This window comes from Perognathus longimembris, chromosome 13 (assembly GCF_023159225.1).
Source record: "Perognathus longimembris pacificus isolate PPM17 chromosome 13, ASM2315922v1, whole genome shotgun sequence".
Classification (NCBI taxonomy): Eukaryota; Metazoa; Chordata; class Mammalia; order Rodentia; family Heteromyidae; genus Perognathus; species Perognathus longimembris.
Genome location: NC_063173.1, coordinates 18,151,955 through 18,166,456, shown reverse-complemented (window position 1 = coordinate 18,166,456; position 14,502 = coordinate 18,151,955). Strand labels below are relative to the sequence as shown.

Sequence of the window (14,502 nt, the reverse complement as noted above, 5' to 3'; positions counted from 1 at the left end):
TAAAGATTTTCTATGTATGTATGCCAATATTAGAGCTTGAATTCAGGGCCTCATACTCCAGCTTGATACTTCGATTCATGTCTGGTGCTCTAACACTGGATCCAAGCTACCAATTTAGCCAGTTAATTGGAGATAGTGGTTCAAACTTTTCTGCCCGGGCTGGCTTTGAACCATGACACTCATATCTCAGCCTCCTAAGTAGCCAAGATTACAGGTATTACTCATTGCTGTCCACCAAAGATTATGTAACGGAATCTAACTATATTTCCTCTTTTCTCTGCTTGGTCTCTCTTACTGGTGCTTCTATTCATGTGACTCCCAGTTGTCTCCATTTAGATGATTGCTACAACTGTGCCTGTAGTTCTGACCTCCAGCCTGGCTGATAATCCTGGAAAATGACCATATAGGCCAGAAAGCTACTAATTGAAAGGCAATGAGAGACATATAATAATATAAATATAGATATGTAATGTAAATATATTAAGATATATCATATAAATTCTTGCACGTAATGGAAAGTAATCATTGTACATCATGAGGACATCTGAATTGGCTAAAGAAAAACACAAGAGATGTGTGTGTGTGTGTGTGTGTGTGTGTGTGTGTGTGTGTGTGCATGCGCGCGTTTGTGCCATGGGGTTCGAACTCAGGACCTGGATGCCGTCCTATAGCTTTGTTACTCAAGGCTGGTATTCTACCACTTGATCCATATGTCTACTTCCAGCTCTTTGCTAGTTGTCATCGTCATCATCATCATCTTCTTCTTCATCATCATTTTGTCAGTTGTAGGGCTTGAACTGTGGGTCTTGGAGCTGTCCCTGAGCTGCTTCTACTCAAAACTAGCACTCTACCACTTGAGCCACAGTGTCACTTCCAGCCTTTTCTGAGTAGGTCATTGGAGATAAAGAGTCTCATGGACTTTTCCTGCCTTAGATGGCTTTGAACCACAGTCCTCAGATCTCAGCCTCCTGGATAGCTAAGACTACAGGCATGAGCCACCGGCACCCAGCTAAAAATCCCTGTTTCTAGTCCTAGTTGTAGGACTCTGAAATCAAAACTTCTAGGTAGGATCTGAAAGATAGAACTTTTGAATTTATTTGTGAAAAATCAGTAGGCAAGACACTTCTTGAGAAGCCTATAAAATAGGTTTTATTTTTCCTCCAAAATATTATAGTCCATCACCTTCCAGTTTCCAGAACCCAACTTCTGACTCTAGCCACAGCATCTCTTGCACTTGGGAGGCTGAAGCACAAAGATCCTAAATTGGAGCCCAGCTTGAGCTACCTTGTGAGTTTAAGGCCAGCCTCAGCTACATAGTAAGAGCCTGCCTCAAAAACCCAAGAAAAGATACTGTTTGACACTGTGGGGAACTATTGCAAGGAAGAATTTTGAACAGACAGGCTTTACGAGGCCTGTAACTTTGAACAAGTTATTTACCTTTGCTGAGCCTTGGATTACCTAGCTGTAAAATAGGATGATCAAGTTCTGTTCACTTGGTCATTGTGATGATAAAGTAAGATGATAATTATAAAGCCCCTGACTTATAGCAAAGTGCTTATAAGTGTTGAAAGTCTACCTGACTCCCTGAAGTGAGTTGCCAATAGTACTGATGTGATTTTAAACATGCACTTTATAAGGAAGCGTTTTTATTTTTCAGGCCCCCCTTCTGAAGTCTCCCCAGCTATTGAGGAAGAAGAGTCAAAGGGTGGCTTGGATATTATGCCCAATATTTCTGATGTGCTGCTACGCAAACTGCGGGTCCACAAGTCTCTGCCTGGAAGGTAAAATCTGAATGCGGGCTACAACAGGTCGTTGTTGGGTCTCCTCTGGGCCAGATTCTATGTGGAACCCAGCAAACCAGTCTTGAGGCAGTCTTGAGCCCAATGGTTCATGCTGGGGTAATGCAGCCAAAACAGAAAGAATAAGGAAGGGCCAGGCTGAGGGTTTCCAACCCAAAGAGCAGGTTGGGTCCAGAGGTAGGTGCAGCCCTTGAGGTCATGAGGGTTACCATGCTCTCATGGTGGCAAAGCATCATGGGCGCTGGCCAAGAGATGTACCTTTCAGTTCAGAAATAGAGTTTTCCCATAATGGAGAGATTCTGGAGCTCATAACTGTGTAGGAAGAGGGGGTGAACATTTGGAAACACAGGAAGAATTGCTTGGAAAACTGGACTTCTTTCTCTCATGAGAAGAAAGTGCCTTTGCTTTTGGAGTTTCTGTTTCATTACCTGTACAATAAGGACCGTGCATGTTCTGTCATTAGCAATGGTGTGGTGCTGGCTAAATGAGATCACATGTGAGCAGGGACTTAGGGTAGTGTTAGCACATAATGAACAGGCCCGTGGTAACTGTGAGCTTATAAAGTGAACAGCGTGGAGATTTGAGATATTGAAGTGTCTAGGAAATCTGTGAAATAGGGCACATATGGAGAATGACATAGGAGTAAAATGTTGGAGAGGGACTGAAGGAAAGCCTCTATAATGAGATAATGATTAACCTGAAACACACAAATGACAAAATGAAGCATTGATGCAAAAATTTTGAGACCTAGATTTCAGCTGCAAAATAGTGAAGTTACCACCCTACTTCACATAACACACACAAACTAACTCAGAATGGACCGTAGACTTAAAAATGAGAGAGTAACACTAGAAAATGGTTAGAAGAAAACATAAGAAACTTTATGGTCCTGAATTTTAGATACGGCATAGAAGCAGCAAGATTTTTTTTTTTTAAAAAGGAATAGATGAGTAATACTCCCAAATAACAAAGTCTGTGCTCCAAACATTGCATCCCATGTGTGAAATGCAGCCCACAGAGTGGAAAGAAACATTTACAAATCATTTATCTGATACGGGACTTGTTTCTAGAAAGTATAAGGAATTCCTATAACTCAGCACAAACAGCCAATTTCTCAGGATGGGCAGAGGATTTAAATGTTCGAGGATTTACCAAAGGTCGCATGAAGACACGGTTCCTTCGGCAGCCCACAACTCTGCCTCCCTACTGCCTACATCAGTTTGTAAGGCACAGCTCAGTGTTAGGAACCCGCTATGTCAAAAAAAAAAAGGATAGATGTGCAACATACTAGAATGGAAGTCATTGAAAAGGGGAAAATCTGTTTGGTTAATTATGAGAATATGTAAATTTCACATCAGATCCAAACAAACCCAGGAGTCAGGCACCTCAGTGTGCTCTGATAAATCATTTGGACAGTGTGTATATGTTCTACATAACAATGAATGGTACGTGGGCCTTAGAGAAAGGGCCCCTGGGTGGGGTTGTGCTGGGAATGGTATGCACCAAACATCTTTGCAGTTGTTTATCCTGTGTTCTGTTCTCTGCTGACTCGATGGCCACCGGGTCTTGCTGCTGCCTCATCCTGGCAGGAAGGCTCTCACTATCCCTCATGAAGGGTGAGAACCAGCCCCCTTGCAGAGATGGCTGACCCCTACCTTTGCTCTCAGGGTCTCTCTGCACCCGTCGAAGGGAGGAAACTATGTTTCCTGAGAAGCTTATTGATGGTGTATTCTCTGGCCAAGTCCTATGACGCGGGTCAGACCCCTCCCAGCCTCTCCACCCAGCACAGGAAAGAGCCTGAGCCATATTTACATTATCTAGGCTTTAAATGGGGTCAGCTTTAGTTACTAGCAAGAGCCACAGTGGCAGCCATACAGAGTGGGTGTGCAGATAAGGGGATGTACACTGAGCACAGGCTGTGGGAACTGTACGAGAGCCTTACAGAAAGTCACTTCTGTGCCAACTGGGAGACCCTTGTGACTCTGATTTCCATCATCAGTGGGTTTTACTGGGGAGAAGACTCCAGCCCTTCTTTTAAATCTCTGGCTCAAATAGACCTTTGTCATAGCCCTCAGAGACAAGGAAAAGCCAGCTTTTACAGACCTAACATAGTCCCGGAAACACTAGGATGTAACTCAGATGTATATGGTTTGTAAATGTATAAGAATTTTTAAAAAAAATTAATTCCTACAGCAAGCCTTGGAGTGAATAGTAAGCATAGCTAACATTTTCCGAGTGTCCACGGAATCTCAGTGTCATAGGCAGTCATCCCACGATCACTGGGGTTCCAGGACCCCAAGTCTCAACCTATGTACAGATACCCAAATCCACAATCCTTTGTAAAGCAGAGCACAGTGCTTGCATATGGCCTGTGCAATCCTCCCAAGCACTCCACACCATCTCAGCATGACTTGTGATACCTGATACAATGGACATAAAACTCACAGAGGTACTGGTGACACTGCCACACTACCTCCGTGAAGGTCACTCTCTCACAGAGGACAGGGTACCCACAGGGCACTGCATCCCTGCCATCTCACCAGCTCGGCTCACGCCATTCCTGGAAACACCCGGTCTGTTGGTTATTCAGAGTCACCCTTGGGTTACCTAGTAGGTTGGATAACGTTCATTTGTGCATTCTTGTCTTTTTCACAGCGCCCCTCCACTCACTGAAAAGGAAGTTGAGGTAAGTCACTCAGTCCTGGGTGAAATAGCATGTCTGTGCTTGACTGACCTTATCCAAACTGTTCCTTCTTCCAACTTCTGCCCTAACATTCCTTCCTAAAAGCTAGAATGAAGCACTATGGGAAAAAGGGGTTTTTCATACCCAGCCATACAGAATCTCAGCAGAGATTTCTACTCCTGCCTCAGTTCATGGAGGATTCTGACAGATATTATTCAGAGGTGAGATGAGAGTTGAAAATTTGAACTCTTTTTGTGAAGGGCTGCCCATATTCTTTCAATGTAGACTTAGCTCCACAGTCAGCTGAGAGACTGCAGAATTGAGCAGCTGTGTTTCCATATTATTAAAAGGTAGTTGGATTTCAAGTTGAAACTTTGGTCTAGAGGAAGAAGACACTTGTCTTTGCCAGAGGGCCAGCTCAGCTGTCACCTTACCCCTGGCATAGTGTCCTCTGATTTGACCACTACTCCCTTGGGGTCTCCTTGTCCCCGTATGGGTGGTAAGTGAGCTCAGAGGAGTTTGTGTTCCATGCTGGTGAAGGGGTAGATTGACAAAGTCCATACCAGAGGTAAGACAGTGAGAAATGATGATCCCTGAATACCGGCTGAGTGAGCAAAGACAGTCAACAAAATACAGAAAGAAGCAATAACCTTGCACCAGACATTGCACTTGTAGCTCATAACACACTCACGCGCCTCCTTTCAGTGGATCCTCCTAGCAGCTCTGAAAAGCATTGGGAGCAGGAATTTAAACAGAGGAGAAAGCTAAATGTAAAATCATTTACCCAATAGCCCAACTCCAGTCCTTAGGAAAAAGCAAGATTTGTAGTCAAATGTTCTGTCTGAATTCAGGACTCCTTGTGTCATTTTGCCATCAAGGGGATAACCCAGGCATAGGGAACTAAGCACGGAGCATTGCTTCTAGAACAAGGCTAGAGAAGATAGAGACTTTTTATCACTGGGCTGTGAGTGAAAAGCCCACCGGAACCCTGCAGAGACAGGCCATGGGCAGTTCATTTAAGGGACCGATCCTGTCCTCAAGTGGACACTAACGTGGTCTGCTGTCAGCATGGTGGAGGTAAAACAGGCTTTGGAATCAGGGAGTGTGAGGTTAAATCCTGACTCTGCTCCTCCCTGTCACCTCAAATATGTTCAAGATTTCTCTGGCCTCAATCCCTTTATCCACAAAATCAGAGCAGTTTTTACTTCACAGGGTTGCTGTGGGATTAAAGCTCATAAACACTCACACTAACGCTGGCATATAGTAGATGATCAAGATGGGGTTGTTTTCAATATTGCCATCATCATCATGCTATCCGTTCATTACCTTTACTTCTCTGGAGAGGGCTCATTATGGGCCACATTCCATGACCTTCAGAAGCTCAGGCAGAGTCAGTGACCACAGAATAGAAAGCTGATACCACTTGATAGGTCAGAGGAAGGCTGCAAAGTTGAAGACCCTTCTTTGTTTTTTTCCTTCCTTCTTTCCTTCCTGTGTGGAGTCCATCTGCCTATTTCTCCTCCCCAGTAGCTTCCTATTATTCCAGGAATCACATGTCTGAACAATACCGCCTTTCAAAACTCGTGCAGGAAGACCAGCAACATTCTAGGCATGGAATATCTATTCCAGAGCGTTTATTCTAACTAGATAATATCTGTCTTACTTCATCTCCTGGCAGCTACTTAAGGCTGCTATTAATGTAGGATTTTTGAATACTCAGGCTAGATGCTGGTTGTAGTTTGCTTTAAATCAACAAAGTTTAAATTTCAAATGGGATTTCTTTAAATACAGAGGTTTCATACAAAAACTCCATAATCCCCCATGCAATAAATCCAAACTGCTTATACACTCAGCTGCAAAAGCTATGTTTAGCTAAACCCAAACACAGGATCTCATTTTTTTTTTTAATTCAGGGAAAAGCAAAGTGCTCCTCTCCTTTCCTCTCCCCTCCCCTCCCTTCTCCTCCTCTCTTTCTTCCCTCCCCTCTCTTCCCCGCCCCCTTTCTTCTCTCCCCCTCTCCTCTCCCACTCCTCCTCCTCTCCTCCCCCTTTCTTCCTCTCTCTCTCCTTTCCTCCCCTCCTTCCCCTTCCTCTTCCCTCCCCTCTCCTCATCCCTCCCCTTCTCTGTCTATTAGCAAAATGCATTTCATTTTCTAGTGCTGGGGAGGACTTAGGCCAAACCTCAAATGACTGTTTCTCCATCTTTTGTGTGGTTGACTGTGAGGTGAAGTTTCGTTTGCACATGGCTTCCTTGGTGACTGTTGTAAAATGCTCGAGCAAAAAACCCACCTGCAGCTTTGTCCCGGCAGTAACTCCTCCTAGCACCTCTCCCGCACTCTTGTTCCCAACAGAACGTGTTTGTACAACTGTCCTTGGCCTTTAGAAATGACAGCTACACCCTGGAAGCTAGAATTAACCAGGCTGAAAGGGAACGCAACCTGACGGAAGAGAACACAGAGAAAGAACTGGAAAACTTCAAAGCTTCCATTACGGTAATTGTGGGGCCTAATGTAAGGAACCCATGGAGGACTGTCTCCAAGGGACATGACAAGGGTTACAGGCACCAAGTAGAGTCTCTTGAAATGAGAAATCAAGGGTAGATATTGACAGTTTTCTTCAGTGATCTGGAAGGACCTGAGGGAGGGACTGGCTGTTTCCGGTCTGTGGGCTAGGCCCCTGAGCCTGGGGAGTTTCTCAGGAGGGGGCCAGCTACAAAATATCCACATGGGCTTCTCCAATCCTTAGAAGACATTGTAGCCTGGGCCCTTCCAAGTCCTCTTCTTTCAGCTGCTATCTTGCCCAGGACTTGTTTGATAAAACAGTTGGATTTGGGAGGCCTGAGTCTCCACTACCTCCAATTTTTATACCTTCTTTCTCTGATCCCCTGAAATTCTTTCCCAATGTCCCTTTGCTACAACCCCAGCTTCAAGCCACAGAAAACCCCTATTCCCTCATATCTTAACCCACAAATTTCTAGTGAATCACCACTAGGTCTTGTCTTATGAGAGCCACATTCAGGCTTGGTAGGTGTCTTAGTCTGAGCTGCTATATGAGTGATCTAGACTGGGTGGCCTGAACAGATATTTATTTCTAATGGTTCTGGAAGCTGAAAATCCAAGTTCTAGCATGGTCAGTTTGCATGAGGCCTCTCTAGGGCTTACAGGACCTCTAGAATTTTCATTCTGTTCTGACGTAGTGGAAAAAGAGCAAGAGAATTCTTTGGGATCCCTTGTCTAAGGGTTCAAATCCCATTAAAGAGGGCTCCACCCTTGTGCCATAAGCACGCTCCAAACACCCCTCACATAGGGAAAAGTTAGGATCTCAGCATATCCACTCTGGGGGACACAGACAGTGGGGTCTGTAGCACAATGCAAGGACCCTAGGTAATGTTCCTTGTCACTTCTCAGTCATCAGCATCGCTGTGGCACCACTGTGAGCACCGGGAGACCTACCAGAAGCTGCTGGAGGACATTGCTGTCCTGCATCGCCTGGCTGCCCGCCTCTCCAGCCGAGCCGAGGTGGTGGGGGCCGTCCGCCAGGTGAGCTGAGACAGCACCCAGCCTCGCCCACTAGCTTTGCTCCACTGTCATACCCAGCATCGCGACACAAGCAGAGACAGCAAGAGATTCCACCCAAGGATGATTGGTTCAAGGCTAGGCTTCCCATTTAGGTTGAGGTAGGACTCAGAATATTTTTGATGGCCTGCTATATGGAAGTACATCTTGGAAGAACTGTGTACTGCCTGCAGTCCTTTCTTGGAGTTTTCTAAACGTATTGCTTTTGAGAATTCTGTGCATCTTCCAAATGTATTTCATTGAAGAAACTTCCTCCTCGTAGAATGTTCTTACAAAATACCTATTTAACTCCCATGGAACTAGTCATGGGCAAAATGTGCTTGGAGAAACACGTGTTTTTTTGTTTGTTTGTTTGTTTAATTTAATCCTCTAGTAACTCTGTCAGGTAGCCATTCTTTTCCTAGACAAAGTTGCAGAGTCTAAGAAACATGCAAGTTGAAGCACCCTGATCTGAAAACACAAGATATTCCAAAACTTTTGAGAGCCTACGTGATACCACAGGTGGAAAGTTGTGCAACTCACAATCAAAACTCAGATACACCAAGATATGTATAAAGCTACCTTCAGGCTATATATGACATGTATATAGAGAACACAAATGAATTTCACATTGAGGCTTGGGGTTCTTCCAGATATTCCATTTTGTATATGCAAGTATTTCAAAACCTAAAAAAAAAAAAAAAACCAAATACAAAATGCTCCTGGCACCAGCCATTTCCAAGGGATATTGTGACTGTAATAGCACAATGATGGCAAAGCTGGGGTGCAGGGCCAAACTCGGCTCCCTCTTGGCCACACTAAGCATCCAGGGCTCCAGTGCAATGGCAATGGGCCACGCTGCCTCAATTCCCACCCCACCTCCACACTCCTTTACTGTGTGACCTTGGGCTCCTTGCAGAGCTCCGCTTTAGCATCTCAGCTAAAAGGATGGTTATGGTACCTGCCATATATGGTTGCCATAATACCTGTAAAGCATTTGGATGTTATTTTAACTGTGGCTATTATCTGAGTCCTGTGTCCTGCTCTGCTGCTTGTGTGACAGGATGTTCTCTGGTACACCCTGGGCCCCTCCTGTCAAATGAAAGAAGGCCAAGCTACTGTGCTGACCTGCCTTGTGTCTTCCTGACTCAGCAGTGTGGCCCAGGAAGTCACCCAGCTGGGAGAAGCAATACAGGAAGGATGCAAGGGAAATGCTGGTTTCAATCCTACATGGTTTTGCAGACCTTTACCAGGGAAACTGGAGGGAAAGTCCCTTTGAAGCTAGGCAGAGCCTCATCACACTCCTTTTAGGGACCTGGAGGCACATGTGAGCAAAAGCCACCTCTATTGTGCTAGTCCTTCTAAATGTGTTGCTAGTTCTCTGTGTTATTAATTCTGTCTTCATCCTTCTGTATTGTTTGCTAGCTTACTTGCTTGGTGTGTGTGTGTGTGTGTGTGTGTGTGTGTGTGTGTGTGTGTGTGTGTGTGTGTGTACTGGTCCTGGGGCTTGAACTCAGGGCCTAGTTTTGCCCAAGGCAAAACCACTCGAGCTACAACTTCACTTTTGGCTGTTTGGTGTTTAATTGGAGATAAGAGTCTAATGGACTTTCCTTCCTTGGCTGATTTGGAACCTTGATCCTCAGATCTCAGCTTCCTGAGTGGCCAGGATTACAGGCATGAACCACTAGCACCCTGCAACTTGCTTGTTTATGAGACTCTAGCCCAGGCTGGCCTTGAACTGAAAATCTTCCAGCCTCAGCTTCCCAAATACTGGGATCATAGGACTATGCCACCCTTGTTTAGATGGCTCCCCAACATTGGCTTCTGAATGTCCTTGCCTTCCCTTCTGCTTCCATTGGACTGGTTCAGGCACTTGTCCAAGATTTCCCTGTTGCTTTCTCTGATCCCTCCTTCCTCCACTCGTAACCCAATGATATCATCCCTTACTTGAAGACATTCAATGGCTCCCCTTTTCCTTTGTAATATGTCCAAGTTCCTTCATCTAGAATTCAAGGTCTTTTACAACCCACTTCTAAGGCACTTGCTCTTCTTAAAAGCAAATCCATTTGCTTTCTGGCTTCTACATAAGCAAAATGATTGTGTGGTATAAACCAGCAGCCTGGTTTAGACCTGTTATCCAAGCATAATTTTTTTTTTTTTTGGCCAGTCCTGGGCTTGGACTCAGGGCCTGAGCACTGTCCCTGGCTTCTTTTTGCTCAAGGCTAGCACTCTGCCACTTGAGCCACAGCGCCACTTCTGGCTGTTTTCTATATATGTGGTGCTGGGGAATCGAACCCAGGGCTTCAAGTATATGAGGCAAGCACTGTTGCCACTAGGCCATATTCCCAGCCCCCAAGCATAATTTTTAATGGCCTCCACTTTGAATCTCTAAAATTAGCATCTGGACAATAAGTCCTCACCTCCCTACAAGCCCTGTGAAGCCTTGCCTCTGAGAACTCACCTTGAAGTTCTCTTGGCCTCTGCTCTTTGTCTCCTTTGCACCCAGGTGCTACATACATCCTGAATTCACAGCTTAATCTCCATCTCCATGGAGCTTCCCAACCCAGTTTCTGCAAACAGAAATAAATCCCCTCCTCTTCTTACCTCCTGCAGCACCTGGATAGCAGGTGCTTGAGTTCACCTCTGGATCCCAAAGCACAGGCACCAGACTCTCATAACCAAGGCCTTTCCCTCTGTCCTTTCCATCCTCACAGCCCAGGGCCACACACAGAGTAGACAGGTGCTGCCTGTATCTTTTTTTCTATTACCCACAGTGCTCATGTTCTCCTTCCCTACAGGAAAAGCGCATGTCCAAAGCAACAGAGGTGATGATGCAGTATGTGGAGAATCTGAAGAGGACTTATGAGAAGGACCACGCAGAGCTCATGGAGTTTAAGAAACTTGCAAATCAGAATTCAAGCCGCAGTTGTGGCCCCTCTGGTATGGAACTAGATTTTGGCCCCCATCTTGGTCTTGCAGCATGGGCCCCTAATTCTCAGCTAGGACTAGAGGGATGAGGACAGCCCTGAGACCCATTTCTGATTGGGCAAGAGTTCCTGTTCCTCCCCAGTGCTTTCCCTTGAGTCTGGGGGCCTGGACCCAGAAAATTCCAATGGCCTCAAAGTGACCCCTGACTCCTAACCCAGTTCACCAAAGCAGCTGACTTCAGCCCACAGACTTTAAGAACTCAATGTGTACTATGTGATAATGGACCTAGATCTCCTCAGTCTTTGTGCTTTAGGGCTCCCTTTTAGGTAGCACATACTGAGGAATTTGGGCTTTATTCTGGAAAGCATTAGGGAATCCAACCAAGGATTTCCATCAAGAAAATGACCCATGGGCTGGGGATATAGCCTAGTGGCAAGAGTGCCTGCCTCGGATACACGAGGCCCTAGGTTCTATTCCCCAGCACCACATATACAGAAAATGGCCAGAAGCGGCGCTGTGGCTCAAGTGGCAGAGTGCTAGCCTTGAGCGGGAAGAAGCCAGGGACAGTGCTCAGGCCCTGAGTCCAAGGCCCAGGACTGGCCAAAAAAAAGAGAAAATGACCCATAGTTTAAGGGAAATGCATGCAGTTTAAGTGGGCTCCCTCTAATCGCAGTGACACATTCCCAGGGAAAGCTAGTGCCAGGAGCCCCATGGAGAGGCTACTGCCTCAGTCCAGCTCAGGGATCAAGTCTGGGCAGTAGGGGTAGAGGGAGGGCCTGGATAAAGAAGATACTGTTGAGATAAACGACATGGAAGACTCATAGGTAAAGCAAATGTTTTGAAGAAATACTTTTCAAATTTCTATTCAGATGGCTATAGGAGCACAGAGAAGGGCCTGCTTTTTTCTGCTTGAGGGAGTCAAGGGAAACTGGCAGGAGTTTTAAAGTAAAATACAAGTTCTATAGTCAAGAGCAGGAGATTTATCCTAGGTGGAAGGATAGCATGGGTAAAGGTGTGGAGGTCGGGAAGAGAAGATGAAGCAAATGGTTTGATGTGTTTACACTCCTAGGTTGTGATGGTGACGTGAGACTTGGTGGGTTAGGACTGCCATCAAGCCATGCTAACACACAGACCTCTGTCCCTGAGCACAGAGAATCGTCATTGGTTGAGCATATGTCATATGACATAACCAGATTTTATTTTTAAAAGATTCATTGACTTCAGTATGCAGGACAGATTAGAGTAATGGTTGAAATGGGGAAAAATGAGCTGGAAGGTTCTTGCTCAGTCCAGAAAGGAAATAACAGTGCTTTGGACCCAGAATCTCTCCTTGGGTGCTGCCAAACTTGGGCTCAGGCTGAGTGGGGTGGCAAGCTGGGGAAAATAGACTTTGTCACATCAGGAATCCCTGTGGAATGCAAACATCCGTGTTCCCAAGGCCAGGAGGAGGGAAAGTATAACAGATGAAGAAACCTTTATAAACAGGAGGTTTCACAAGTTTCCTGGGGAATATCACTAACATGTCCCAGAGTCTAAAGGCAGCACACACATGCGGCAGGCTGTCTGCTCTGGATCTCAGCAGTCAGACTTCTGAGCCACAGGCCCCTGGGCCTATGACAAAGCTCTCAGAGCAGCACTGGAGGTGAGAGAAGTCGCCACATATGCGGGAAATCCTAACACATGCATACGTTCTTGCTTTATCACTCTGCAAGGTTTAAGGTCTCCTACCAACCACTTTCCAATCACTTTCATGGAATAAAGCCTGGCATGGTGGTGAAGACAAGGTCATAAATTTGAAATCCAGCTACTTAGCAAGACCCTAGCTCAAAAAAAAAAGTTATGTGATCAAGTAGTTACCCACGAATCCCATTCATTCGCCAGCTGTTTATTGAGCACCTTTGGAAGGTTTCTATGTAATACTGGAATGTGCAGTTTCTGTGTCCAGATTCAAGACACGCAGTCCCAGATCCAAAGGAGCTATGGGAGCCAGTGCAGCACAGCCAGGGCTCTGACAGAAGTAAGCAGACTTCTGGGGGAGCATGCTGCAGAGTCCATACTCACGCTGTGGAGGGATGAGAAAGGGGCTCATAGGAAAGGACAAGACAGCTGGCTTGATTGGGTTATTCTGCCCTACTTCTGTTTCTCTAAGCTATACCTGCACTTGCACTGTGGCTAAGGGAGAGGGCCTACTCAACAGTCATGACTGTAAGTTATGCTCGGACATTCCCTAATAGCCTTTGCCGTTGAAGCCTTTATATGATCATAGATCTCTGGCTGCGACTTGAAGAGTACGGTGAAGTGAAATAGTCATGATTTCAAAAGAGACAGTACCCATTTTATTTTTTAATAAACTTTTTATAAATATTTAACATGCTGATTATCTGTGGTTCAGGTTCTTCCCTTAAGATGCATTTGTAGAAATATGAAACCTAGGTCAAGGAAACAGTTACTCAAATAACTCATTGGTATTTCTATTTACTTAATTTCTGTTCCAAAGTAATAAGCACAATGAACTGAGCACAATGATGCTTAATTCATTATATCATTGACCATCATTCTTTTTCTTAAAAAAAAATAGCACTGACTTTTACAGGCTCCCAATATTTAATTTATTCATTTTAATTGGTATTTCCATGCTTTCCAATTATTTATTAAACACTTACACCTCTCCTTTTTATCTGTACTCTAAGACCTTTGCCCACTTGTAAAAATGAGTATTTTATTAATTTGTTTGAACTCTTGGTTTATAAAGAATATTTTCTGATTCCGCTATTCTGGCTGACTGGAAAACTTGAAAATCCCTTGACCACAAATATTTAGAAATTTCTGCTGGACAGAATAAAATAAGCAGTATAGAAGAATAGCTGAATCCACAGAAAAGAAATGAAATACATGGAAACAAGAAAAGAAGAGAGAAGTGAAACCAAGCTGACCCTGCAGCTTTCCTGGGGACAGGGCGGCCTCAGTTACATGGGGGCTGAATCTTGGCACACTGTATGAAGAGGATTTGAACTTCTCACCTGTACTTGTGGAAAGAGTCCACACTGACAGCCACACCAAAAGATAACACCTTCCAAGGACTAGATCTTGAAGTCTAATTTGCTTAAGGAAAAAAAAAAATCACAGAACATCAAACCACCAGCCAGCAAAGAAACAAGTAAAGAAGAAGCTTGTCCCCTTCACCCTAAGCTCCAGTAGGAAAAAATACTTTCTCCTTCCTCATAGGAAAAGTTACTTGCCCAGAGTGACAGCAACGATGATGCAATGTGCAGAGAACCAGAAAGAACAGCAAGATGTGCCTCCGGAACCATCAGCCACTCCAAAGAGACACGCCACACCCAGGACACACAGATCCTTCTAAATAAAGCCTCGAAAAAGACAAGTTCACAGCATGAAATTATCGAACACACACACACACACACACACACACAAATCTACAAATCAGACTCATCAAACCCATCAAACGATAGGATTATAGTCTAAGAACATCAGACAGTGGTGGCTCACGCCTGTCATCCTAACTACTGAGGAGGCTGACA

At 44.9% G+C, this 14,502-nt stretch overlaps 1 protein-coding gene across 5 annotated transcripts in view; it reads left to right on the top strand.

Moving 5' to 3' along the window:
- Irag1 (inositol 1,4,5-triphosphate receptor associated 1) overlaps positions 1-14,502 on the top strand; it is a 102,803-nt gene that overhangs the window by 71,701 nt on the left and 16,600 nt on the right. For all 5 annotated transcript variants that reach the window (XM_048359377.1, XM_048359380.1, XM_048359379.1 and 2 more), the window contains 5 exons: positions 1,658-1,781; positions 4,455-4,485; positions 6,833-6,973; positions 7,889-8,020; positions 10,834-10,975. In XM_048359377.1, coding sequence (XP_048215334.1) covers positions 1,658-1,781; positions 4,455-4,485; positions 6,833-6,973; positions 7,889-8,020; positions 10,834-10,975 — 570 coding nt within the window. The remainder of the gene's footprint in view (positions 1-1,657; positions 1,782-4,454; positions 4,486-6,832; positions 6,974-7,888; positions 8,021-10,833; positions 10,976-14,502) is intronic.